Source organism: Bufo gargarizans, chromosome 2 (genome assembly GCF_014858855.1).
Source record: "Bufo gargarizans isolate SCDJY-AF-19 chromosome 2, ASM1485885v1, whole genome shotgun sequence".
In the NCBI taxonomy this organism is placed as follows: domain Eukaryota; kingdom Metazoa; phylum Chordata; class Amphibia; order Anura; family Bufonidae; genus Bufo; species Bufo gargarizans.
Genome location: NC_058081.1, coordinates 424816904 through 424842493, shown reverse-complemented (window position 1 = coordinate 424842493; position 25590 = coordinate 424816904). Strand labels below are relative to the sequence as shown.

The following is a 25590-nucleotide window of genomic DNA, read 5'->3' as shown; positions in this document are numbered from 1 at the left end:
AGAACATTATACAGGAGTAATAAGAATTGTGGAAGTGAATCCAGCACTGAAGGAAGAGATTAAGACAAGCGTCTTTGTCTGTCCTTATCACACTCCCTTGGGAATTGCTCCCTCCTCCTCATCTCCCTTCGCTCTCCATAGACTTTTATGAGAACCAGCTGTAAGCTGATACCTTGGTGAACCTGATCCGTTTTTATCTCTGCCTCTCTGAAGGTGAATTTTACCTGTGAAAAAGAGTGAATGATCAATGTAGGAGGTAGGATGGAGCAGGAGAGGAGTCTGATAAGTAAAGAAAGAGGCATTTTATGTAATATTATACAAAGCTGCATATAACCACTTGTACTGTGTATTTACGGAACGGCAAAAACGGCTGCTTGATGCATTTATATAATAATGTTTTTTGAGGGTTTGAATATTGAGGCCCTTGGGTAGAAGGGTCCCTTAATGCCTTGTCTGGGCCAAACATAATGACAGCAGACACCCTTAGTTAAAACTTGGGAATATTCATGTTGCACAGTGTAGTCCAACCTTTGGCTAATGGGATTTAAGTGGACTATACTGTAAAAGTTATCCATAGTGAATAAGTGGATTTAGTGGCGTAAAGAGCACACGTTCTATGACTGTGGAGCAGCAGGATGGGAAAACATACTGTGGTTGATTGGTAGCAAGGGATATATAATTATATACATGACATATTATGCAGTTTTTCTCAGCTTTTCTTGAGTTTGTTACTTTAACAATAATGCAGTAATTGCCACTGACCCAGACAGCCACCCAGGGTGGGTTACACTTTAACACCAGTTATGGTATGTGAATGGCGATCTGCATACCAGAGCGGTACAGTTCCTGTGTAATTTCATTTCATGCTCGCCTCAGGGATTATTTTTATTATATTTGGAATAGTTTCAGCAATTATGTATGAAATGCTGAGTGACAGCTCTTCTAATGAGTCTGGCCATTGCCTTTTTTATTATTCTGTCCAGATAATATATAAAGTCAGTGTGTAAAAGTGAAAGTTTCCCAGTGCTAGTACTATGGGCATATACAGAACCAAAATGCCCTCTTTGCTGGACTTGTGTGATACGTAGTGGATCTGCAATATCTTGTGGCATATAGGAACAAAAGGTGTGTGAACGCTGGCTGTACATTGTTTGGTTTCTGGTTAAGAGGACGAAGCCAATGGGACTCAGAAAAAAAATAAAAGGCACAGAATACATGCTGTACTGCACCAGATCACTAATGTTAGTAGTTGTAATCTTGTGTACTGTTTGCATTTACATATACTATTGTACTCAGTTTTTCAGACCAGCCCATATGCTTTTAGACACAGATTTTTACCTGCTGTTTATTAATGGTGTTCTCCCTGTACAGTAGTTTTAACCATTTAGTGTTTTTTCTTTTGCAGAGCTCTCGATGTTCCTCAGATGCCAATATGCTGGGAGAAATGATGTTTGGTTCTGTGGCCATGAGCTACAAAGGCTCCACGCTAAAAATTCACCAGATCCGGTGAGTGTTAATTTAGTTGTCAGTTTTCTCTTTTTTTTTAACAAAGGAATGACACAAGGCAGAGTCCTACAATTATTTAGTGACAAGTGCTCTTTAAATTGAATTTCAAATTGAATGCCAGTGGCCCAAATCTGTTATACTGATTATTATTAAATGTCCTCTCTTGGTCAGTCAGCTATTATTGCCAGTGGAATCTTTCCACAGTTGATAATTTTTGCTTAAAATCAGTGGTTCATCCATGTTATTAATAAACAACGTTCTCCAGAACAGGAGTCTCTCTTTGTGCAGTAGCTAGAAAAGGAATCCTCCCTCTGTTACCTCTATAAAGTTTAATAGGACATATAATCATTCCCATTCTTGAATGCTTGTTAGACTGCTATAGAACGGACCTTACATTGCAGCCAGTTTAAGCTTTTCCTTCTTTCTGTGTACAGCTCTCCGCCGCAACTAATGCTGAGCAAAGTCTTCACTGCACGGACAGGGAGCAGCATCTACGGGAGTCTTAACACGTGAGTTTATTTTGATTTCATGCCTGCTAAACTTGGAACATATTAGTTAAACAAATAAATACAAATTCTGTATACGATGTGCACAAGATTATAGGGGTTTATCTGCTTTTGGATCATTCTATTTGAGCTATTCAGCTGCTGAATGATGTCATTATCTATTGTGGAGGCCACTCTGGTGGCACTGGCACCAGTTCAAGCCTTCATCTCAACAGCAATGTTACCATCAGCTGACTGTTAGCACTCATGGCAACACTGGGATTTTATGTTTGAGAGCAAAATAACACCACTAAACTGTGTTCTAAATTCCTTCGATTAATTTGCCCTTTTTGTGCCTAACAATGTTTGTTTTTTGGTGGGGAAATAGAATGAGGGTCTGGACAGTTGTGTATTAGTGACATTAGTCGTGGCGCCGGTGGCAAATACTAAACGGACCCCCACACAGGCTGTGCTGATACACCAATCCAGGTCACCAAGGGAGGCCAGCACTAACAGAAGCCAGGCTCTTGCTCTAATGACCAGGATCAGAGAAGTTTGAACCTGGCTGCTTAACTGCCTAGATCCCCTACATCTAGGCAGTTAGAGGATATCCCCTCCCTTTGTCTATCACCATTGTCTCCCTGTGAACGATGTTGTGCAGTCCTGATGATTTACCATGGCAGCCAGGTATCTAACAAAGGCCCCAGACCTGCCTTATGCCTATTATAAAGTTTGTTAAAAAAAAAATGCATATTCTTCTGTAAAAAAAAAAAAAGGTGGTTTTACTTTGTAAAAGTGGTTAAAAAAACATATTCACACATATGATGTATTGCCATGTTCTTCACAACCTGTGTAATAAAGATAATGTTATTTAAACCACCCAATAAAAAACAAAAAAATATGATATTTTTTTTCCTATTCCCTCAAAAAATTTGTGTTAATCAACTCACTTGTACCGCAAAATGCCATCAATGAAAACTGAATCTTGTTCCATAAAAAGCAAGACATATATGGCTGCATTGTCAGAAAAATGAATAAGTTACAACTCTTAGAATGTACGAAGTGCTATTATTATGCAAAAGTAGTCACAAATTACACGCATTTGGTATTGCAAGTCATACAGACCCATGTTCTGCCGTATAGTGTAAGTTATAAATTTTAAGTTCAAAAGTAATGCAAGAATAGTTTTTGTTTTTCCAATACACCCCCAAAAAATTAATAAGTTATTTTTACCTTACAATGGTGTTACTAAAAGTGCAACTCGTCTTGCAAAAAACAAGCCCTTGTATGGCTACACTGACAAACAAATAAAAATATGGCCAGAAAACAAGATTTCTTAGATTCCTAGTTTGTCAGTGGTACAGTGTTTGCTTCCTAAGCACTAGTTCTAGACTCTGAAAAAAAAAAGAGAAGGCCTTGAAGGGATTGTCCAGGAATTTTAAATTACCTGCTTCAGCCACTCTGTTTGGACACATGCAGGCCCGTCGCTAACTGACAGGCAAAACAAGCAATTGCTTGGGGCCCCGAGCTGGCCCGGGGCCAAGCAGAGCCAGTGCTTGTTTTGCTTCCTTTAAGGCTGAGTAAGGCCTCATGCACACGACCGTTGTGTGCATCCGTGGCCGTTGTGCCGTTTTCCGTTTTTTTTTTCGCTGACCCATTAACTTTCAATGGGTCCGTGGAAAAATCGGAAAATGCACCGTTTTGCAGCCGAGGCCGTGATCCGTGTATCCTGTCCGTCAAAAAAATATGACCTGTCCTGTCAAGTCAATGGGTCCGTGAAAGAACACGGATGCACACAAGATTGGCATCCGTGTCCGTGATCCGTGGCCGTAGGTTGCTTTCACACAGACGGATCCGAAGATCCGTCTGCATAAAAGGTTTTTCAGATCTAAGTTTTCACTTCGTGAAAACTCATATCCGACAGTATATTCTAACACAGAGGCGTTCCCATGGTGATGGGGACGCTTCTAGTTAGAATACACTACAAACTTTGTACAAGACTGCCCCCTGCTGCCTGGCAGCACCCGATCTCTTACAGGGGGATATGATAGCACAATTAACCCCTTCAGGTGCGGCACCTGAAGGGGTTAATTGTACTATCCTATCCCCCTGTAAGAGATCAGGGCTGCCAGGCAGCAGGGGGCAGACCCCCCCCCTCCCCAGTTTGAATATCGTTGGTGGCACAGTGTGCGCCCCCCATCGGGCCCCCCCTTCCTCCCTCTATTGTATTAAATCGTTGGTGGCACAGTGTGCACCCCCCATCGGCCCCCCCTCCCTCTATAGCAGTAACAACATTGGTGGCCAGTGTGCGGCCTCCCATCTCTCCCCCCCCCCGATCATTGGTGGCAGCGGAGTTCCGATCGGAGTCCCAGTTTAATCGCTGGGGCTCCGATCGGTAACCATGGCAACCAGGACGCTACTGCAGTCCTGGTTGCCATGGTTACTTAGCAATAGTACAATAGTAGAAGATTCATAGTTACCTGCTTGCTGCTGCGATGTTCGTGTCCGGCCGGGAGCTCCACCTACTGGTAAGTGACAGGTCTGTGCGGCGCATTGCTAAAGAACTGTCACTTACCAGTAGGAGGAGCTCCCGGCCCGTCACAGACATCGCAGCAGCAAGCAGGTAAGTATGAATCTTCCACTATTGCTAAGTAACCATGGCAACCAGGGCTGCAGTAGCTTCCTGGTTGCCATGGTTACTGATCGGAGCCCCAGCGATTAAACTGGGACTCCGATCGGAACTACGCTGCCACCAATGATCGGGGGGGGGGGGGGAGAGATGGGAGGCCGCACACTGCCACCAATGTTGTTACTGCTATAGAGGGATGGGGGGCGCACACTGTGCCACCAATGATTTATTACAATAGAGGGAGGGGGCGGAAGGCCGCACTGGCCACCAATGATATTCAAACTGGGGGGGGGGGGCTGAACCCTGCTGCCTGGCAGCCCTGAGCTCTTACAGGGGGATATGATAGTACAATTAACCCCTTCAGGTGTGGCACCTGAGGAGTTAATTGTGCTGATCACGGCCCCCTTTAAGAGATCGGGTGCTGCCAGGCAGCAGGGGGCAGTCATGTACACAGTTTGTAGTGTATTCTAACCTGAAGCATCCCCATCACCATGGGAACGCCTCTGTGTTAGAATATACTGTCGGATCTGAGTTTCACGATGTAGCTCATATCCGACAGTATATTCGAACATAGAGGCGTTCCCATGGTGGTGGGGACGCTTCAAGTTAAAATATACCATCGGATTGGAGAAAACTCCAATTCGATGGTATAAAAGAACTCCAGACTTTACATTGAAAGTCAATGGGGACGGATCCGTTTGAAATGGCACCATATTGTGTCAACGTCAAACGGATCCGTCCCCATTGACTTGCATTGTAATTCAGGATGGATCCGTTTGGCTCCGCACGGCCAGGCGGACACCAAAACGACTTTTTTTTCATGTCCGTGGATCCTCCAAAAATCAAGGAAGACCCACGGACGAAAAAACGATCACGGACCTACGGACCCCGTTTTTGCGGACCGTGAAAATAAACTGTCGTGTGCTGTGAGGCCTAACTCAGAAGATCCGATGGTATATTCTAACCCCCAGGCATTCCAATAGTGACGGGGACGCTTTCCTGCAGGTTAGAATATACCATCGGATCTGAGTTTTATGAGCTCAGTGAGATCGTAAAAACTCAAATCCGATGGTATATTCTAACCCTCAGGCGTTCCCATGGTGACTGGGACGCTTGCCTGGGGGTTATAATATATACAGGGCCACGCTGCTCACAGCAGTATATTTATAAACTAATCAGTAACTACTTTAACTTTTAATCATTGCTCGTTGCTGAGCTCTTTACTTGGATTATTTGGATATCTTACTTTGTCTTAGCTCCGGTAATAGCAGGCAGTGCGGGGGGGGGGGGAGCGGCGCTCACTCACTGACCAACGTCACGCGCCTGCTCCTCCCACTAGGCGGCGCAGGCGCGTGACGTCAGTGAGTTAGCACCGCCTGCACTGCTTGCTGTTACCGGAGCTAAGACAAAGTAAGATATCCAAATAATCCAAGTAAAGAGCTCAGCAACGAGCAATGATTAAAGTTAAAGTAGTTACTGATTAGTTTATAAATATACTGCTGTGAGCGTCGGGGAGGGGGATCTGTGGATGGCACTGTAGAGGGGTCTGTGGATGGCAGTACCATCCACAGATTCCCCTACAGTGCCATCCACAGATCCCCCCCTCCCCTAAACAGTGCCATCCACAGATCCCCCCCTCCCCTAAACAGTGCCATCCACAGATATCCCCCCTAAACAGTGCCATCCACAGATATCCCCCCTAAACAGTGCCATCCACAGATATCCCCCCTAAACAGTGCCATCCACAGATATCCCCCCTAAACAGTGCCATCCACAGATCCCCCCTAAACAGTGCCATCCACAGATACCCCCCTAAACAGTGCCATCCACAGATCCCCCTCCCCTAAACAGTGCCATCATGGCACTGTTTAGGGGAGGGGGGATCTGTGGATGGCACTGTTTAGGGGAGGAGGGATCTGTGGATGGCACTGTTTAGGGGGGAGATCTGTGGATGGCACTGTTTAGGGGGGAGATCTGTGGATGGCACTGTTTAGGGGGGATTACTTGGAAATAATCCAAGTAAAGAGCTCAGCAATGAGCAATGATTAAAGTTAAAGTAGTTACTGATTAGTTTATAAATATACTGCTGTGAGCGTCGGGGAGGGGGATCTGTAGAGCTGTCTGTGGATGGCCGTGCCATCCACAGATCCCCCTACAGTGCCATCCACAGATCTCCCCCCTAAACAGTGCCATCCACAGATCTCCCCCCTAAACAGTGCCATCCACAGATCTCCCCCCTAAACAGTGCCATCCACAGATCTCCCCCCTAAACAGTGCCATCCACAGATCTCCCCCCTAAACAGTGCCATCCACAGATCTCCCCCCTAAACAGTGCCATCCACAGATCTCCCCCCTAAACAGTGCCATCCACAGATCTCCCCCCTAAACAGTGCCATCCACAGATCTCCCCCCTAAACAGTGCCATCCACAGATCTCCCCCCTAAACAGTGCCATCCACAGATCTCCCCCCTAAACAGTGCCATCCACAGATCTCCCCCCTAAACAGTGCCATCCACAGATCTCCCCCCCTAAACAGTGCCATCCACAGATCCCCCCCCCCTAAACAGTGCCATCCACAGACCCCCCCCCCTAAACAGTGCCATCCACAGATCCCCCCCCCTAAACAGTGCCATCCACAGATCCCCCCCCCCTAAACAGTGCCATCCACAGATTCCCCCCCCCCCTAAACAGTGCCATCCACAGATCCTCCCTCCCCTAATGATGGCACTGTTTAGGGCAGGGGGGATCTGTGGATGGCACTGTTTAGGGCAGTGGGGATCTGTGGATGGCACTGTTTAGGGGGGAGATCTGTGGATGGCAATGTTTCGGGGAGGGGGGATCTGTGGATGGCACTGTTCAAATTTCATGCACATTAAATGCAACAGCAGTATTTGCACTGTAAACCTCCTTTTTTATTTATATAAAGTGTGGGTGAACTTAAACTGTATGGCTATACTGTGGCTTTGCGTGCGTAAGGTGTGGAGGGGGCCTCCATGTCTATTTTGCTTGGGGCCCCCAAATTCCTTCAAACGGCCCTGGACACATGCATCACTGCAGCCAATCACAAGCCTCAAAAGTGATGTGTTCCCAAGTGGCACATCACTGCTGAGTTATTTGCTGCTTTGAGACATGTCACTGCTGAAATCGGTTATTGGCTGCAGCGGCGCACATGACCCTCTCCATGCAGGAATTTTACAGGTGCAGACCGGAAGACCAAATGGGGTAAAGACACTATCCATGGTTACCGGTTGGGAGCAAGTAAGTATAGCTCTCTTTACAGGTTCTGGACAACCCCTTTAAGGACTTCTGTGTATCCATCGCTTTCCCTTTTAATTTTTTTAATAGTATTTTTTCATATTCATTCTGGTCCAAATGAGCTGAGCTGAAATTACTTTATTCATCTGTTTACGTCTTACAGACTGCAGGACAGCTTTGAGAACATTAGCCACGAAAACACGCTGAGGACCGAGAACAGCATCATGAACGGGCTCCTTGGGAACATAGGTGAATATATTTGAGGGGACAATCCTTATCAGAATAGTTGTGGAGTTTTCATGACACAATGAAAGAACATCCTGTGGGAAAATCTGAGCTGGATAGTACACGCTGAAAATTCCTCATCATGGTGGTCTTTGCAGAAAATTATTGACCTTAATTGGTCATTGTTCAGTCTGGGTGCTGTCTGTTCTACACTTGATATATCACTGCCCTGTGAAAACACTTAATAATAAAATAATAAATACTTTATTAGTTTGTTTGCTAAAATTGAAGGAGCAAAATACCCAAACCCAAGGTGGGTCTAAAGGCAGAAGAGGTGAGAATATGCAACACGTGACCTCCAGTTACAAAGGAACAATGGAGGTGTACAGTGATGTGTTTCACCACGTCAGTGTTGCAGTTCCTACCCAAAGAAACAAAAAAGGGGTGCCCATCGTATGAACGTGTTAGTTAAGAAGGTGGGTAAACCTTTTACTGGTACAATATAGGTGTCTGGGCATCTTAATAGAAGATGCACCTTGGGTTTGGGTATTTTGAGCCTTCAGTTTTAGCAGATAGAAATGAATAAAGTATAAAAATAAATTTTTTTGCGCATTTTCACAAGACAGTGATATACACAATTTCCACTAGAACACATATTGTATATTCAGTTATATCCGTTCTATACTTGGACAGAATCCGGACAGAAATATTGTTTTTCTGCGGGAAACAGGGTAGACAAGACATAGGAAACTGTATTTAATAATGAACGAGCAGTTTTGTCCGCTTTGCATTCTAAGTTCGCTTACTTTTAGTAATAACATAAATATATGTTCATGGGAGTGAGCACAACATCAAGACATAGTATCTTGTATTGTATAACCACATAAAACGCTATCTACTAAAACACCTTGGAAATGGATTAAAGTTTATAGGGGGGGGACTCAAGTTTCCGCTGCAGTATGGATCTTGATATGTGGCTACCAACTACCAATGTGCTTAATGGGGCTTTGCAGCGCACAAAAAATTGGTGGCAGCGGGCTCAGAATGGCTTAAAAACGTAAATAGAACTGATACCTCTACCAATTCAACAACACAGTGGTCCTGTGCCTCCTCCCACCCCCGTGCCTTTCCAATGCTTCCCAGGTCGTCCCTGCTTCCGTCTGGACATGCTTGGAAATGTCCTCTGAGCCAATCACTGCCCACAGTAGTGACCCACCTCAACAGTGATTGGCTGAGCAGGCATTTGTGTTGAGACAGGAGCAGGGAGTAGAGAGCAGCGTGGGCCCAAGCAGAGGTGCTGAATTGGAAGTACTTGTATCGATTCTGAGCCCGCTGCCAGCAGTTTTCGTTTTGCTGCTAAACACCTGTATGCAATGTATTCCTCAGCACAAGATATTTTCCCACATTAGGAAAGAGTGGAATACCAGTGTTGAATGTTCTACGATTAACCAACTTGGGTTTTCTATGATTTCATCCCATTTAAATACAGAAATCTATTTACCTAGGTACTTTGATTACCTATTGGTCTCTGTTAGAGCCTATAGGTAGTTTGATCACAGGATCTAGGGATGTGACGCCACTATGGATGACACATTACCTGTGACCATATTGTTTATATATGATTTGGGGTTTAATTTGTAATAAAAAGCATATTGGCAAGTGACATGTACAAAATATTTAATCCCCAGGAATATTATTCATCAGTCTTTTAAAGTCTTAAAAAGTTTTAAGGAGGATTAGTCTAATCTCCTGACATGTCTGTTTCAGCATGTACTTTTTATATGTGTTATATTTGTTTCCCATGAAATAACAATGCTGGATCATCTTTTCTTGGAACTAAACATAAATCGCTGAAAAAGACCAAGCACAGACGACGTACGGCACTGTGGTTAGTATGCTGCAAGGAGGCCACAGTGTTCACAGGAGTACGACAGCCCCTTCAAAAATCAGATTGTGGGGGTGTCGGGAGATATTGATGACCTAGCCTGCGGATAGGTCATCAATATTGTACTCCTGGAAACCCCTTTAGAAATGAGACTAATTCTTAATACATCCCTAGTGACATACCATTGCTTATGGCTTAGCGGTTTTGTATATACAATGAGGACCTCCAACTGACAGCCACTGTACATGCCCACCTCCTTGTTAAACTGATACAAATCCCTGTCTGTTTCATTTTGTTTTCTTTTCCTGTCCATTTTATTTCTTCTGCAGGCCACACGTTTCCCTATTAACTGTATTCTCTTCCATCTGTATTCTGCATTTCAACATGTAGGTCTGTCTCAGCTCTGCAGCCCCAGGAGGGCATTCTCTGAGCAGGGCCCGCTCCGACTCATCCGGAGTGCTTCTTTCTTTGCAGGTGTGCTGCTTGCCATGTGACATGTAGTGTAGCCTGTGTGTATCTTTGCATGTTACATTTTTGGCTTTACTGTGGAAATAAGGAAAATAAAGTTGTATCTAACGGAAATCGCGTCAGATTGAGAAGATGGAAGCTTGAGAAAAAATACCCTTATTTCCCCAGCTGGTGGCTGTTTGTCTACACACCTTTGCATGCATATATTCATTTTGCAATGTTGATATTCTAAATTTTCTCACAAGCACATGAGCCGGCCCGCTGAACAAGATTTATAGTTAAAAAAAAAAAAAAAGTTTGTTTACTGGGGAAATGATGCATCCTGTACTTTTTATGGATCATTTCCTATTGTCCTTGTTCAAAACTTCTCTACATAATTGCTGAAAACCGGCCTTGGTTTGTGTATTACATGTGGTATAAAGTGTACGCCAAATATGTATACAGCGAGTCTAAAATTTGTAAAACATCCAACCTGAAAGAAAGTAGTTGTGATGGACACTTGTTCAGCGGAGCTGTAGCTTTTGGTAGTGGGTTTGCATGCCAATATCACTCAGGTGCTCAGTTCTCTCACTCAGGTAGTATCTGCATTTCCTGTTCACGTTATTCCTTTAAGATGAATTCAGAGGTGATACTGATGATCTGCTGGGTGAAAGAGCCCAAGTTCAGGAATTCTTTAACATAACAAAAAAGTTCTAATCTTTCTTACAGTCCATAGCAATCCAATGGATATGCCAGGCCGAGGGTTTAATGATGACCGGGACAGTGGCATAGCAAGATCAGGTGAGACCTTTTTGCTTTCGGCATTCTAAACTTTATTTGCTTGATTGTGTTTGTTTTAATGACACATCTACCCTCACTCTCTGTAGCTTCTCTGAGTAGTCTTCTGATCACTCCATTTCCATCACCAAGCTCATCACTCAATAGCAGCTGTGCCAGCAGCTACCAGCGACGCTGGCGTCGTAGCCAAACTACCAGCTTGGAGAATGGAGTTTTCCCACGATGGTGAGAAAATGTTTTTGTAATTTCAATCTGTTTTCTGTTGTGATAAATGTTAACGATCTAACTAGGGGTGCTGCTCAATTTCTTACCATAATAATCAGAGCTCCATTATATGATACAGAGCCACAAATCACCCGCATATTTCAAGGTAAATGATTAGAATTGTCCTACTTTTAGCAACCACTAGGGGCCAAATCCTACTTTTAGCAACCACTAGGGGCCAATTACTTACTGTTAATACATAGAATCCAATAATAAAACAGCATGTGGTAAGCTTCTTAAATAGGCTATTGCAGTACAAATAATTTGACCACTAGCTGCAAAAATGTAAAAAACAAAACAGAACTTATACTAAAACATCTAGAAAATATTGAAACTATAACTCAGCAAGTACACAGCAACAAATATGAAAAATAGTACCGCCACCCTTTTAGGGAGGACAATGGAAACCAGCCGTGCGACGCAAGTAGTGAAGGTCTCATTAGTACACCATAAACAGTGATGGTCAGAATGATATATTACAGCTTAAAATGGTAATAAGGTCTGATTCAAACACAACTGACACATCGATAACTAACCAAATAGTAAGGCAGCTTGCCCTTGGGATGTGGGGGGGTTGAAGCGAGAAGCTAGCTGTAGTAGGCACATTATTGCTGCAGCCAGCGTTTTCCTGCTGTGTCGAGGCTAGAGCAGGAAGTGGTGCTCAGCAGAGACCCACACACCCTAAGAATGGCATCGGTGAGGATTAGTAAGTAGAAGTTCTGTTTTCTGTATACAGCATGTGCAGCCTTTGGAAACCGTTTTAATTGCGCTGGAATACCCACTAGTGGTGGCTGTAGGAATCAGAAGTTTATGATCAAGGGTAAAGGGTACTTTCACACTAGCGTTTTTGTTTTCCGGTATTGAGTTCCGTCACAGGAGCTCAATAACGGAAAAAAACTGATCAGATTTATCCTAATGCATTCTGAGTGGAGAGCAATCCGTTCAGGATGCATCAGTTCAGTCCCTCTTACGTTTTTTGTACAGAAAAAATACTGAGCACTTGCCGGAATACCGGATCAGGCATTCATTTACTTTGAAGTGTATTAGTGCCGGATCCGGCATTAGGTGTGCCTGCAAAACAGATCCGGCTTTCCGGTCTGCGCATGCGCAGACCTTTAAAAAATAAAAAATAATACCAGATCTGTTTTTCCGGATGACAACGGAGAGAAGCATCCGGATCCGTCTCACAAATGCATCCGTTTGCGTCCAGATTGCCGGATCCAACAGGCAGTTCCGGCGACGGAACTGCCAGCTGGACTCCTGTTGCAAGTGTGAAAGTACTCTTAAATAGCTGCACATGGAATTTCACGTTCTGTGTCAGAAAAACAGAGCTTTGAACACTATTAAGATATATTAATATTAAAGAAATTCATGAGTACAAGTCTTAAAAACATGTGTATTCACTCGAAGGTGTTTTCTGTTGTGCATTTAAGATTCATTTACTGATTTGGACTGGTTCAAGGGAAGGTGGGGAAATTAGGAACATTGCCTGACGTCTTACTGGGTTGTTTAGGCTGATGTTCTCCTGAACTGGAAGAGGGGAAGGAAATCTTGTTTGACGATTCAGTCCAAGTTTAAAAGAATATTGGAATGGGAAGAAATAGTTTAGTACATTTGATATCCAATCCATAGTCTGCATGTGTGTATGGCACTGTAATAAACTTGCTCCGTATTGTATAGCTGATTTTGACATTTGGTACAACTCCTTATGAAACCATGATATGTTATTTGCATTGTCCCTTAAGACTGCAGTTAAACTTATGACAGTGCACAAAATGAAGAGTAACTTGAATTTGACTCTTACTGAATATTCTGCTATCATAGGTCCGTAGAGGAAAGCTTTAACATGTCTGATGAAAGTTGTGGTCCCAACCTGGGTGTTACCCGGAAGAAGAAGATCTCCATTGGTATCATATTCTCCTTGTCAAAGGATGAGGATGAAACCAGCAAGTTCCACGAATTCTTCTTTTCTCATTTTCCTCTTTTTGAGAGTCACATGAACAAGCTGAAATGCGCCATAGAGCAGGTAACATTAGTGAGGGATTTGATTATACAATACAATCTGAAGTACTGGTGGCCAGCAGTGTCAGGTTTTATTCTGTTCTATCCTATTTTTCTCAAAAGGCAATGAAAATGAGCCGCAGATCAGCAGACGCCAGTCAGAGAAGCCTGGCTTACAGTAAAATAGTCGAAGCTCTAAACGTGTTTCGGTAAGGGCTACTTTATTTTTCAGTCACTTTTTTACAATATTCCTATCGTTCTTTAGTAAGGTATGTCCCCTTTTACAAGTCTTGTTGTTGTGGTTGTTTTAACTTTTCTGTTTCTGTGAATTTCCAACACTGCATTCCCCAGAATGTAGCTAATGTGCCATGTGGTTTGCACAGTGACAGTATTTGACTCTCACAGCTGTTGTCATTTCTTATTACCATGGAAAGGACCCAGTAGGTTGCAAGGTCCTAAGATAGCCATAGATATTTGTTGACACATCTACTTTGGTGGCATCTGCTGACAGTGTAACGGATATAGAAATCTGATGATCTGCCTTAATATATTATTTTCCAATCACCACCTATATATACTGACAACAAGAAGAGTGATTGATTGTGTGCAGTAATTTCTTATAATAGAGGCACTCTGTGTTAAAGGGGTTGTGCAACACAAAAGATTATTTAGAAAATATCTTAAAATGTTCTAAAAAGAAAAATAAGATGTCATAATGTTTTCGGTGCTTTCTGAGTCTCCTGCCGATCTCTACCTCTTACTCCCTCTTGACATTGACATATGACCACTGCAGCCAATAGGCTGGAGATCCATAAGGGGAGTATTTGTTATTTCGTATTTGATATTCATTTGTTATTTTGGAACGTTCTAAGCCATAGTCTTAATAATTTCTCTGGCTGGCCAACGCCCCAAAGTACTGTATCATCACAAAGATCTTTGCATAGACTAAATAGTGTGCTGCTTGTCCACTTAAGACTGGTTTCACATCAGGTTTTTGTCTTGGGCTTAACATATCCAAAAAATGCAAACCATAAACTGATGCTTCGATGGATGTCATACAGTGGCATGTATGAAAAAGTGTAGTGTACTTCGCTTTTGCATCCTTTTTCTTCCCAATGTATACGTTAAACATAGCACAAAAATGTGACGTGAGCACAGCCTAAAATTATATCAGATTTAGATGTACTTTTGACATCTTGAAAGCAGAAGCCTGTTCACTTGTGGTCATAACGCCTTTAGGTTTTTTAACCTTTTTTCTCTCTCCAACATATTTATGCTTGGAGCCATTAATATCATCACTAGACAAGTCAGGAGTTCAAATTTTGATGCTCGTTCACATGTTTAAGGACATGTGATATTGAATCATTTCTGTCAGTAAGGATGCAGTTAAGCAACATTTTTGCAAAGCTGGACAAAATAACGTTTTTCATGCCAATAGCAGCATACTAATTTTTTTGACACCCAAAAATTGTGTGCCTTGAAAAAACATCAGTGCAGATGAGTTTCACTGAAAAGGAGTTGGTCCAATGTGTGTAACAACGTGTGAGCCTTTCAGTCCATTATTCCTGAAGAACGCACCTTCATGTTTATGAATATGCTCTATTTTGTGATTCTATTTGTTTTGTCAACTGTATAGTTGTACATTTCATCTAAAAGAATTGTGTTTGAGAATCATAGCCCCATACAAAAGACATAGCAGGTTTACACAGTACACTACAGTACGCTAAGCTTACAGTCAGATGTGTTGGCAAGTTCTGGAGTTTTGTTTCCCATATTCTGTAACTAAATGTATTTGTAAGTTTCACATATGATAGTGACAACCAGGGCCGGCTCCAGGTTCATGTGGGCCCTTGGGCGATAAATCCCAGTGGGCCCCCATGAGGCATTTTTTTACATTGACATGTCCCCCTGTGGCTGCCACACAGTATAATGACCCCCAGTGGCCCCTATACAGTATAATGACTACTAGTGGCCCTTCACACAGTATAATGAACCCCCAATCCCCCCCCCCCACTGTATAATGACCACCTGTGGCCCTGCATTCAGAATAATAACCCCCAGTCGCCCCCATTCAGAATAGTAGCCCCCACACTGGGGGAATACTGTATGGAGGGGGCTCTGGGGGTCATTATACTAAATGGGGGACACTGGTGGTCATTATACTATGTAAAGGGCCCTCACAGTATAATGACCCCACAGTGACCCTCCATTCAGAATAATGACCCCCAGTCGCCCCCACACTGGGGGTTATACTGTATGGAGGGGGCACGAGGGGTTGTTATATTTAATGGGGGCTCTGGTGTTCATTATGCTAAATAGAGGGTCAATGGGGATCATTATACTAAATGGGGGGCACTGGGAGTCATTATACTGTGTAAGGGGCCCTCACCGTGTGATGAATGACCCCCCAGTGGCCCCCTCACATACCTATCATTGCAGGGGAGCTGGCGGTCCTGTCATTCACTAACCGCAGCTCCCTGCGCTCCTTCTCTCCGGCGGCCCGCTGCAGCAGTGAGCCAGGCCTGGAGGAGAGAAGGAGATGTGCAGTGATGTAGCTAGAACTGACTGGGCCCCACAGCAAATTTTAGTACGCCCCCTCCCCCCCAATGTGTGTTCACATCACGTTTTTCCTATCGGTTTGATGTATACCAGGCATATCCAAACTGCGGCCCTCCAGCTGTTGCAAAACTACAACTCCCAGCATGCTCTAATAGCTGTAAGCTATCCAGGCATGCTGGGAGTTGTAGTTTTGGAACAGCTGGAGGGCCGCAGTTTGGACATGCCTGATGTATACAAATGTGCAGCATTCCACGTTTTTGTATCCTGCAGAGGCAAGTAAAAAATGCATATATGTTTTTTCTACCATGGAACTGTATGGTGAACGGACGCCACTGTGCGGCATCAGTCTGAGGCATCTGTTAACACATACATTTTTGGTATACATTAAATGGATGGCACAAATGGGATGTCAACCCAGCCCTAGTGTCAGAATAAGCCCCAGTACACTGCGGAGCAGTGTGGCGGAGAGGGGAGGCCGCCATGTACTGACAGAGCTCTACCTGGTCCTGGTGGTCAGGGATGAGGACTGTGCTTCCCAAGGATCATTTTTCTACTGGGAACTACAGGGCACAGTATAATACACTAGAATCTATATAATATAAAGATATTAGCCCTACCCCCGAATAATAATACAATTAGGGGGTCATTTATTATATAGAAATACGTCTATGTTAGGCGTATTTCTGACACAGATTGTGGCGCAAAGGTCCTTAGCACCGCAATCTGTATCTTTTCCTGCTCATGCCAGGTCTAGAAAAAGTGGCGTGGGCATGGAAGGGGACACAGTTATGGCCATGCAGTTATTGGATACCACCGCCATATAGTGATAACACCGCCATACAATGATAAAACCACTATACAGTGACCGGATAAAAGGGTATAAGAGGGCACAGTACAGGGAATGACTATGGGCACTGCACAGGGTGTGGTAAGAGGGCACAATGCAGGGTATAAAGGGGGTACAGTACGGGGTGGGGGGGAACAGTCACATGACCCTGCGACGTTAGAAGGTCCTTATGGTGAATGCGGTTCAGATGCCACCATAATGAGAGGCAGAGGAGTGAGACAGGGGCCCTGGATGGACAGGAGGGGTGGACACAGCAAGTAGGTGGAAGAAACTCTGAGGGGGATTCATACAAGAAGTAGGGGCAGGAGGTCTGTGCAGGGCAGCAATAGGAGATAGGAGGGTGAAAACAGAGCTCTGGATACATGAGGGAGGAAAGGAGACAGCAGGGGCCCCATGAGGATGAGATAGGACAGGATATGGGGGGCAGATGTGGGGGGAGGGGCAGGTATCATGGAGGCAAACTGCTTAATGAAACAGTAATACAACTAAATAGAATGAAGCAGCAGCCGATCGAAGAGTCCCCACCTTCTGTCCCACAGACAAGAGACAGTCACAGTGCAGACTCACTCACAGACTGTCTACACACTTTTCTGCTCCAGCTCCAGCCTCTGGCCTCAAGCCCTCTGGTCTCTCTCCTCAGGCAGCGTGTGTCCTGTGTAGAGGGGGCGTGTCTGAGTCTCTGCAGCTCAGAGGGCCCCACCAAAGGGGTACTGCGTAAGTGAAGTGACAGCAGTGAGAGCTCCCATCTGTATTGATGGTAGTGCTCATAGCAGCTCAGTGGGCCCCCCCAGGAGCATTGGGCCCCGGCACTTGCCCGGGGATGCCGGCGGCCCTGGTGACAACAGCATAATCTCATGACATCTGATTTTTGGCTGGCCCTGTTCAGTAGGGTTCAGGGCATTGGCAACTTTCCTGCAGTACATGAAATTCCCATAAGAGGAGATAGGTATGAGCCAAGGATTTGGGCTCTTACTCACTTTGCCAGTATTCATGCCATGTATTTATCAGCAGTTCAGTATTGCTACTCACAAGGTGTATGAATGCAGACCGATGGTCTTAACTACCAGGAAATAACTTGGCGGCCTGAAGCAGTGAAACCTCAGATGCTGTCAATGACTCCTCAGGATAGCAGAACATTACTGCTCATGCTTAGATGCTTTATTTTCCTGGATTCAAAGAGGACCCCCCGAAGACCCAAGAAAATGTAGGATGAGGAGGACTAAAAGAAACCAAAGGTTCCAGTACTCAAGTCATTTGTATGAGCGAAAGGCTGCCTTAACCCCTTTATGCATTTGGACATAACTGTACGTCTGAATCGCATGTAATTTAGTGCAATCGGGCGTCACTGCATCATCAGCCGTAGTGATAGAGAACCAATCGCACCTGTCATCGACAGCTGGCTGGGATAGGTCGCCGGCATCGGAACTGTCACACCAGTCCCATGCTGACAATCGCTGTGATGGCCACAGCCTGATGTTAATATGGCCAGCCGGCATTTCCCAGCTGAGAAGGCATCAATACTATACTCTGATATGGACACCACCAGTGAAGGTGAAGCACAGTTTGTGGTTTCATCTTTGTCCGAGTCAAGCGACGCTGATTTCTTCTCCCCTTCATTGACCTAGAGTTTCAGGTCCTGCTCTGTCTGAGCTGACATGGGTAGCAGTGGACAATTATAGCCCCCAAGTGCTTGATTTAATTTCCTCTCCAGATCTTAAATTTTACGCCACAGGGTTCGAGACCATTAATTTTTTTTCAGATCCCCTAATAAATGTAATGGCAGAGCAGACTAACATTTATGCTGCTCAGTTCATTGCCCAGAATCCCAGCTCTTTCTATGCCAAAGGCCAACCTTGGACCCCCAATAAAGCAGCATAACTGAGCAAATTTTGGGGCATACTTCTTAGTTTTGGCATCATAAAATAGACAAGTATTTGCGATTATTGGTCCCCGGATATACTATCTAGCACCCTCCTCTATCGAACACTTATGAGCCAAACACTTTTTGAGGCTATCCTCAAATTCCTTCACTTCACTGATAATATTCTCTGCCCACCCCTAGAATACCCAAATTTTGATAGATTTTATTAAATAAGGTCATTAGTCATTCATTGTTCTGTTACCTTTTTCCCAATTTTATATTCCCGAGTAGTACATTTTAAAGGGAGGCCACAAATTTGGGTAATATCTCCCAGTAGGGTATTAAACTCTAACATCTGTCAGAGTGCCACCAGGTATACCTACCAGTAAAATTGAGCCCCCAGAAATCTTTCCCCTTTCCTAGGCTTTAGTGGCAAGATTGTATGAGATCTTACACATCCTCTACTGGACAAAGGGTATCAATTATATATAGATCAATTCTAGAATAGTGTCCCTTTGCTAAAAAAATAAATAAAATTTTGTCTAGAGCTACTGCAGCCTGTTGCATGATTCATAAGAATCAGGAGGCCTTCCCAAAACTTTGCTGGTACAATCAATTGGAGTGGGAGAGTGCAGTGCCATCTGCAGTGAACATCTGCTGCTTGTGAGGTATAAGGATAAGAGAGACGGCCACAATCCATGATGGCAGCATCACCCTTGTCCCTGTACGTGGGTCCTCCACCCAAACCTGTGTGCGTACAGTAATATAATAAATTCATAGGTGGTGTAGACCTTTCTGATCAGGTCATCAAGCTAAATAGCACCATCTGCAAAACTAAAGTGTGGTACAAGAAGCTTGCTGTCCATCTGACCCAAGCTGCCTTGTACATTACCTTTGTGCTTCACAGATATGCTGGCAGTAGGGATATATTCCTGCAATTTCAGGAAAAAGTTATCAAAACCCTGATGTTTACTGACCAGAGTGCGGAGGACAGGTCATCTGGCAGTGATGTCAGATTATTCCTGGCCAGCATTACCCTAGAGAATTTTTTTTCTTGTGTACATAAGCCTTTGCCTGTCGAAGCTGGAGCCCTCACATACAGACACTTCTTAAAAGAATATAACATGGAAGGGCATGTACTGAACGCAGTGTTCATTTGTTAAAGCCTGTGTATAAGAGTATTGCTCTCAAAGTAACACCTTCCCTCTCTAATTTTGTAGTTTCCAATAAGGCCCCATGCACACGGCCGTGTTTCACAGCCGTGTGCGGGCCGTGGAACCGCGGCCTGGATCCCTCCTGAGAGCAGGAGCGCACGGCGTCACTAGTTGCTATGACGCCGTGCACTCCCTGCTGCCGCCGCAATACAGTAATACACTGGTAAGATCTATACCAGTGTATTACTGTACTGTGCCGGCAGCAGGGAGCGCACGGCGTCATAGCAACCAGTGACGCCGTGCGCTCCTGCTCTCAGGAGGGATCCAGGCCGCGGTTCCACGGCCCGCACACGGCTGTGAAACACGGCCGTGTGCATGGGGCCTTAACAACATAAATTATGGTTAGCAGAGTTTGTATAAGGCAATAAAAGATCCAGGGGAGCAGGCTGTGAGCCTGTGTGCACGTAGCTGCTCTGTGCCCTGCCCTTGGTCCCGTATGCCATTAATACTCTCATTTCTGGTATGGGAGTGTTCCCTTTATTGCAGTCACATGTTTGCTGGAGGGCTGCCAGCGGAATCTGATCTGTCTTGGAGGAAACACTATCAGCAGCACATTTTGGCCAGGCTTACCAGAATAGTAAATAATTTATCACAAGACTCAGTCTGTCTGCTGTGGGCAAACATTCTTTAACACCTCACCTTAAAAATAAGGATTTTAAATTCACTTGGTTTGCTTTGTAACTCATAGGGTTGTCAAAATGCTAAAATTTTGATTCGATACCATAAAAAAGTATTGCAATATTCGATACCACGCAAAATAAAAAGAAAACCCCCAAAAAGCTGTGTGCAATCCCCATTTTTTGGAACGTCCGGCACATAATAAAACAGTCCTATCCTATTGTTTGGGGGGGGGGGGGACAAGGTGACTAAAACATGGCTAAATAGCGTGTTTTTCATTTTTTTCCGTTATGGTGTCCACCGATTTAGGAGATATACCAAATATGTTTTTTATTGTTTATATATTTTTATATGTAAACTTGGGAAAGGGGGTGATTTAAACTTTTAGGGGCACGTGTATTAAGACCGGCGTTTTAGACTTTGTCGGATCCTCCTCCAGTTCTAAATGTAAGACAGCTTCTTACTGTCTTACACTTAGACCCTTTTCTATGCGTAATACAGGTGTAGAAAATGGTAAATGAGACGAGTCTGCCGGCCCTTCCCCTTCCCCACCCACAATTTTAGACCTGGCTAGTGAGGAAGTCGCAGATTGCACCTGAAGTGCGCCTAATTTAGGCATATTTGAGATTGATAAATGACCCCCTCAGGGGGCTAAAACTTCCTTTTGATCCCTTATCCTATTCACCCTAATAGATATCTTGCCTACCCTGTCATTTAACCCCTCAGGTCGTGGCACAGAGAAAATGGTAAAGGAGCCCATCCCCGTCCCCACCCACGCCAGGCTCAGTTTTTTAGACCTGGCATGATCAGGGAAAAGTTGCAGATTGCGGTGTATTTCTGTTGAAGAAACTATGGGGGTAATTTATTAATGTAATGAAGCAACTGCTGTGCGAGTTTGTGAACATGGTGGCTGTACTAAGAACTAGAAGAAATCCTTTGTAACAGCCCTTTGAGATTTTGTACTTTTACATAATCCTACTTCTCTTGGTTTGGAATATATTGTTATAATAGAACAGAATGCCCTGCAGAATAAGGGAAAATGTATTGTCTGTGGCTTAGGTTACAATCAGAATGATTGTAATTACATTTGTTTTCCTACTATTCATTAGGTATGGATGTCCTGTGTGTTTGCTGCATACATTCTGCTGGAGAAGGTTGGCTCATGTATGTTACTGTTTGTTTGATCTAAAACTTGTATGTGTTTTACTGCGCAGGACAACAATCTGTAACCTGTACACCATGCCGCGGATATCTGAACCTGTTTGGCTAACTATGATGTCTGGATCACCAGAGAAGAATCACCTGTGCCAGCGGTTTATGAAAGAGCTTGCCTTCCTGATGGAGTACACCTCAAAAACCCAGTAAGGTTTCCTATTCATTTCTAGATGGCAACTGACAAAAACGTTATTTATATAAAATAATCTTTGGCTGAATATTTAGATCACAGCTTCTCAATTTCTCATCTGGACCTTATCACTCCTGGTCACAGTTCATTCCAGATTATTATATCCTACTTAATGTATGATTGATATGTCTCCATGGTTAGTTAAAGAGTTGTTCCAGGAAAAAAATTCTACAGTTTTCAAATCAACACCTGGATCTGAATACTTTCGTAATTGTATGTAATAAAAAATTAGCAAAGCAAGAGTTATTCAATAAAATGTATATGTATAGCGCCATCTTCTCTCTGTTCTTTTTCTTCTTTCTTTGTCCTGCTCACTGAGATGGCCGCACATGCTCAGTTTCATCCTTTTTCTGCCTCCTGAGCTGTGATAGGGAGAGAGTTGCAGCAGAATGGTGCCCCTTAGCTTCAGCAGAAAATACTCTGATTGAGCCGCCAGCTTGATATTAATCTAGGAGAGCAATAAATGGGGAGATCTCGGCACCCATGTGAGGTACAGGGTTTGTTGTAGCTTTGTTAGAAAGAGATTGTCATGTACTATATGATGATATTTCAATTGTTTTACATATATCAATGGATAACTCCTTTTAATGCTAAAGAAAGAGTTTTAGCATTAAAAACGTACATTTTATTATCTCTTCTCATTGGCATCGCCTGCCTCAGAGATAATTAAAAAAAATATATATATATTTTTTTCTTGATACTGTATATAGTTTTAATAACATATAACAAATGTACAGGTTTGTTACATTTCACAGGTCTGTCACATCTGATGCAATTTTTGAAAAAATTATAAATAAATAGCATTTTCCTAAGCGCATACAAGCAGCTTTTATATAGACAGTAAAATTAATCATATTCTACACTGCAAAATATAAAAAAAATTAAGTATGTAAATTCACCCTTAAATTCCAACGTCCAGCATTGGTACTCGCAAGAGTAATCTAATATAAACAGAAGCATTATTTAAAGGGACCCAGTCACCAGTTTATTCTGCCATATTTAAGGACCGCATAAAACTAGTAACTGAGACCCTGAACAATATTTGTATTGAGCCATCCATTTTTTTTAATATTGCTATTGCGCAGTCGCACTACAAGCTGAGCACTAGGGTCCGCTCATTACATTACTCATGTTCTGGGGTCCTCCTGTAGAACCTAGTCCCCCTTCAACCCCATTTATTTGATAACTCTGCTTCTATAGCAGTCAGTGCTGAGGGGAGAGGTTGAGTTGAGAGCCAGGAGATCATGTATATAAGGGCTCGTTACCACACACTCTGTATTGAGCTGGACCTGCTCAATGCTGATTTTGAGCAAAACGATAATTCAGGTAAGTGACCCTGCATTTTGCCCATTTTGTTCCTTTGTGTAGGATAAAATAAAACTGGTTATTGATTCTCTTTAAAAGTGATGTGCGTTCATGAAGGGCTCCTCAAATCCTTTTATTTGCATGAGAACCCTTCTCCATATTTGTGCAATAAGAAACAACAGTATTGTAATATGTGTTACCTGTTGGGCTAGATGCACACACTGTAAAATACGGATTCCAGACGTGTGGGTTTTGCAATATGCGGAACCTAACGGGCCGTCCATGATAGAAATGCCTATTCTTGTCAGCAAAACGGACAAGAATAAGACATGTTCTGATATATTTTTTTTGCGGGGCCAAAAATCATAAACACTACATACTTACCACATTGAGAAGAGTGGATTTCTATGCTTAGAAAGCTAATACATATTACTGCTTTATTTACAGGCACAATATTTGATTATAAGGAAACCACCACAAATATGTATTAGCTGGACGTAAGTGGTCAGTTTTGTGTGTAGAGATCCCAGGTTTGAATCTTGTCAGAGACTTTCATATTTTTTCTCCCATCATTTAACCCACAATAAAAGTCTATAGCCTTATCATATTGATAACTTTTTATGCTTGGGAAGCTAATATATATTACTTGTGGTTTATTTTTATAATCCTATATTGTGCCTGTGAATAAACCAGTAATATGTATTTGTATTAAGCATAAAAACCACTCTTCTAAATATGGTAAGGCTATAGTAGTACAGTAAGCTATAGTAAGTAGCGTATGTCATATGTACCTGCTAGGACACAGCTCTGAGACATTCCTTTGCCCTCAGCATTCTAACATCTAGTCCTCTCAATCAAGGGGAGGGGGAAGTGTGCAGAGAACAGGGGTGTTACAGAAGCAGTTCTCCAAGGACTCAGGTTTACCCCCTGGTGCTCCAATTTGCTCATTTGCATATGAATACAACACTGATATCTCTGCAGCTGTTTAGCATACAGACAGATAAAACAAAGGTATTGTTTTAATCAGCATAATTAACCCTACCAGGCAGTATGCCTGGTTTAATAGGGTTAATGATACTGACAGACCCTTATTAATTGTGCCTGCCATTTTTTACTTGTATCTGCTGTTGGGCTGGTAGTCTGTAAATAAAGCTTGCTTATTTTTGCTACAATATCCCTATGAGTATTTTTAGTCTGAGCAGGTTATTTGTCAACTTGGACCCAGACAGCTTATCATGCGAGAGATTTGCTCCTCAGGTCACGTCCCTCAGGATGGTCATTGTTGCCTAATTTAGCAGTATACAGTATATTCGTTTAGTATCTGGTAGCTTTTAGCTCAGGGGTAGCTTTGCAAAAGCAAGAGCATTCCTCTGCCAGTCAGGGGAATTTCACTTTGAGTGCCGGGCAAGCACCACAGGTCTCATTAGAAGGGGATTCAATTATTAGGTTTACAGATGGGGCCATCTGTGTTGTCTTCCTGGTGTTCAAGTACGTGATCTTGTGGATCAGATTGATATATTGGCACCAGTGACAAAGTGGTAGGTGAAGGACATCTGGGTAGTAAGGGATCTGTGTTGTAAGCTGAGGGCAAGGACCTCAAATGTAGTATTTTATAAAATACTTCCTGTACCACGCAGTAGGACATTAGGGAGGTTAACAAGCAACCCAAAAACTAGTGTAGGAAGAAGGGGTTCTCTGTTGGCTACAGGTTTTATGGTAGGGTTAGAGTGCACTTCAATGGGGAGGGTGCAGCTGTCCTTGGGGAGACGGTTGGAGCAGTCTTTAAACTAGGGATTGGAGTGGAGTGCCATTACATTATATGAGGGGAGGATACCTGGGGCTAAGTACTGTAATTAAAATGGGGCAGGAAAGGAGGGAGTGGTTAGAACAGTTAATTAGGATATATTTAAAATAAAAAGTAACCAAAAACCACTATATATATATATATATATATATATATATATATATATATATATATATATATATGAAAAAAAAAGTCCAGTGGGAGCACCAACCAGAGTGCGGGTGCACGGTCCAACACAGGGCAGCGGCAGACCCCAAAATTTGTACAAAGCGAAGAAGTAGGACTGCACTCCAAATGTGGTAAAATAGCAGTGATTTATTCACCCATAATATGGCAGGTCTTGCGACGTTTCGGCTCACAAGAGCCTTCCTCAAGCCTTGAGGAAGGCTCTTGTGAGCCGAAACGTCGCAAGACCTGCCATATTATGGGTGAATAAATCACTGCTATTTTACCACATTTGGAGTGCAGTCCTACTTCCTCGC

The 25590-nt window shown here is 43.4% G+C and overlaps 1 protein-coding gene across 7 annotated transcripts in view; it reads left to right on the top strand.

Annotated features, from left to right (window-relative positions):
• FNIP1 (folliculin interacting protein 1) overlaps positions 1–25590 on the top strand; it is a 257563-nt gene that overhangs the window by 205691 nt on the left and 26282 nt on the right. For 5 of the 7 annotated variants that reach the window (XM_044280903.1, XM_044280910.1, XM_044280904.1 and 2 more), the window contains 9 exons: positions 1406–1506; positions 1941–2015; positions 8039–8124; positions 10376–10459; positions 11162–11233; positions 11320–11455; positions 13319–13520; positions 13619–13704; positions 21809–21955. In XM_044280903.1, coding sequence (XP_044136838.1) covers positions 1406–1506; positions 1941–2015; positions 8039–8124; positions 10376–10459; positions 11162–11233; positions 11320–11455; positions 13319–13520; positions 13619–13704; positions 21809–21955 — 989 coding nt within the window. The remainder of the gene's footprint in view (positions 1–1405; positions 1507–1940; positions 2016–8038; positions 8125–10375; positions 10460–11161; positions 11234–11319; positions 11456–13318; positions 13521–13618; positions 13705–21808; positions 21956–25590) is intronic. The other 2 variants (XM_044280907.1, XM_044280908.1) reach the window with 1 other exon arrangement.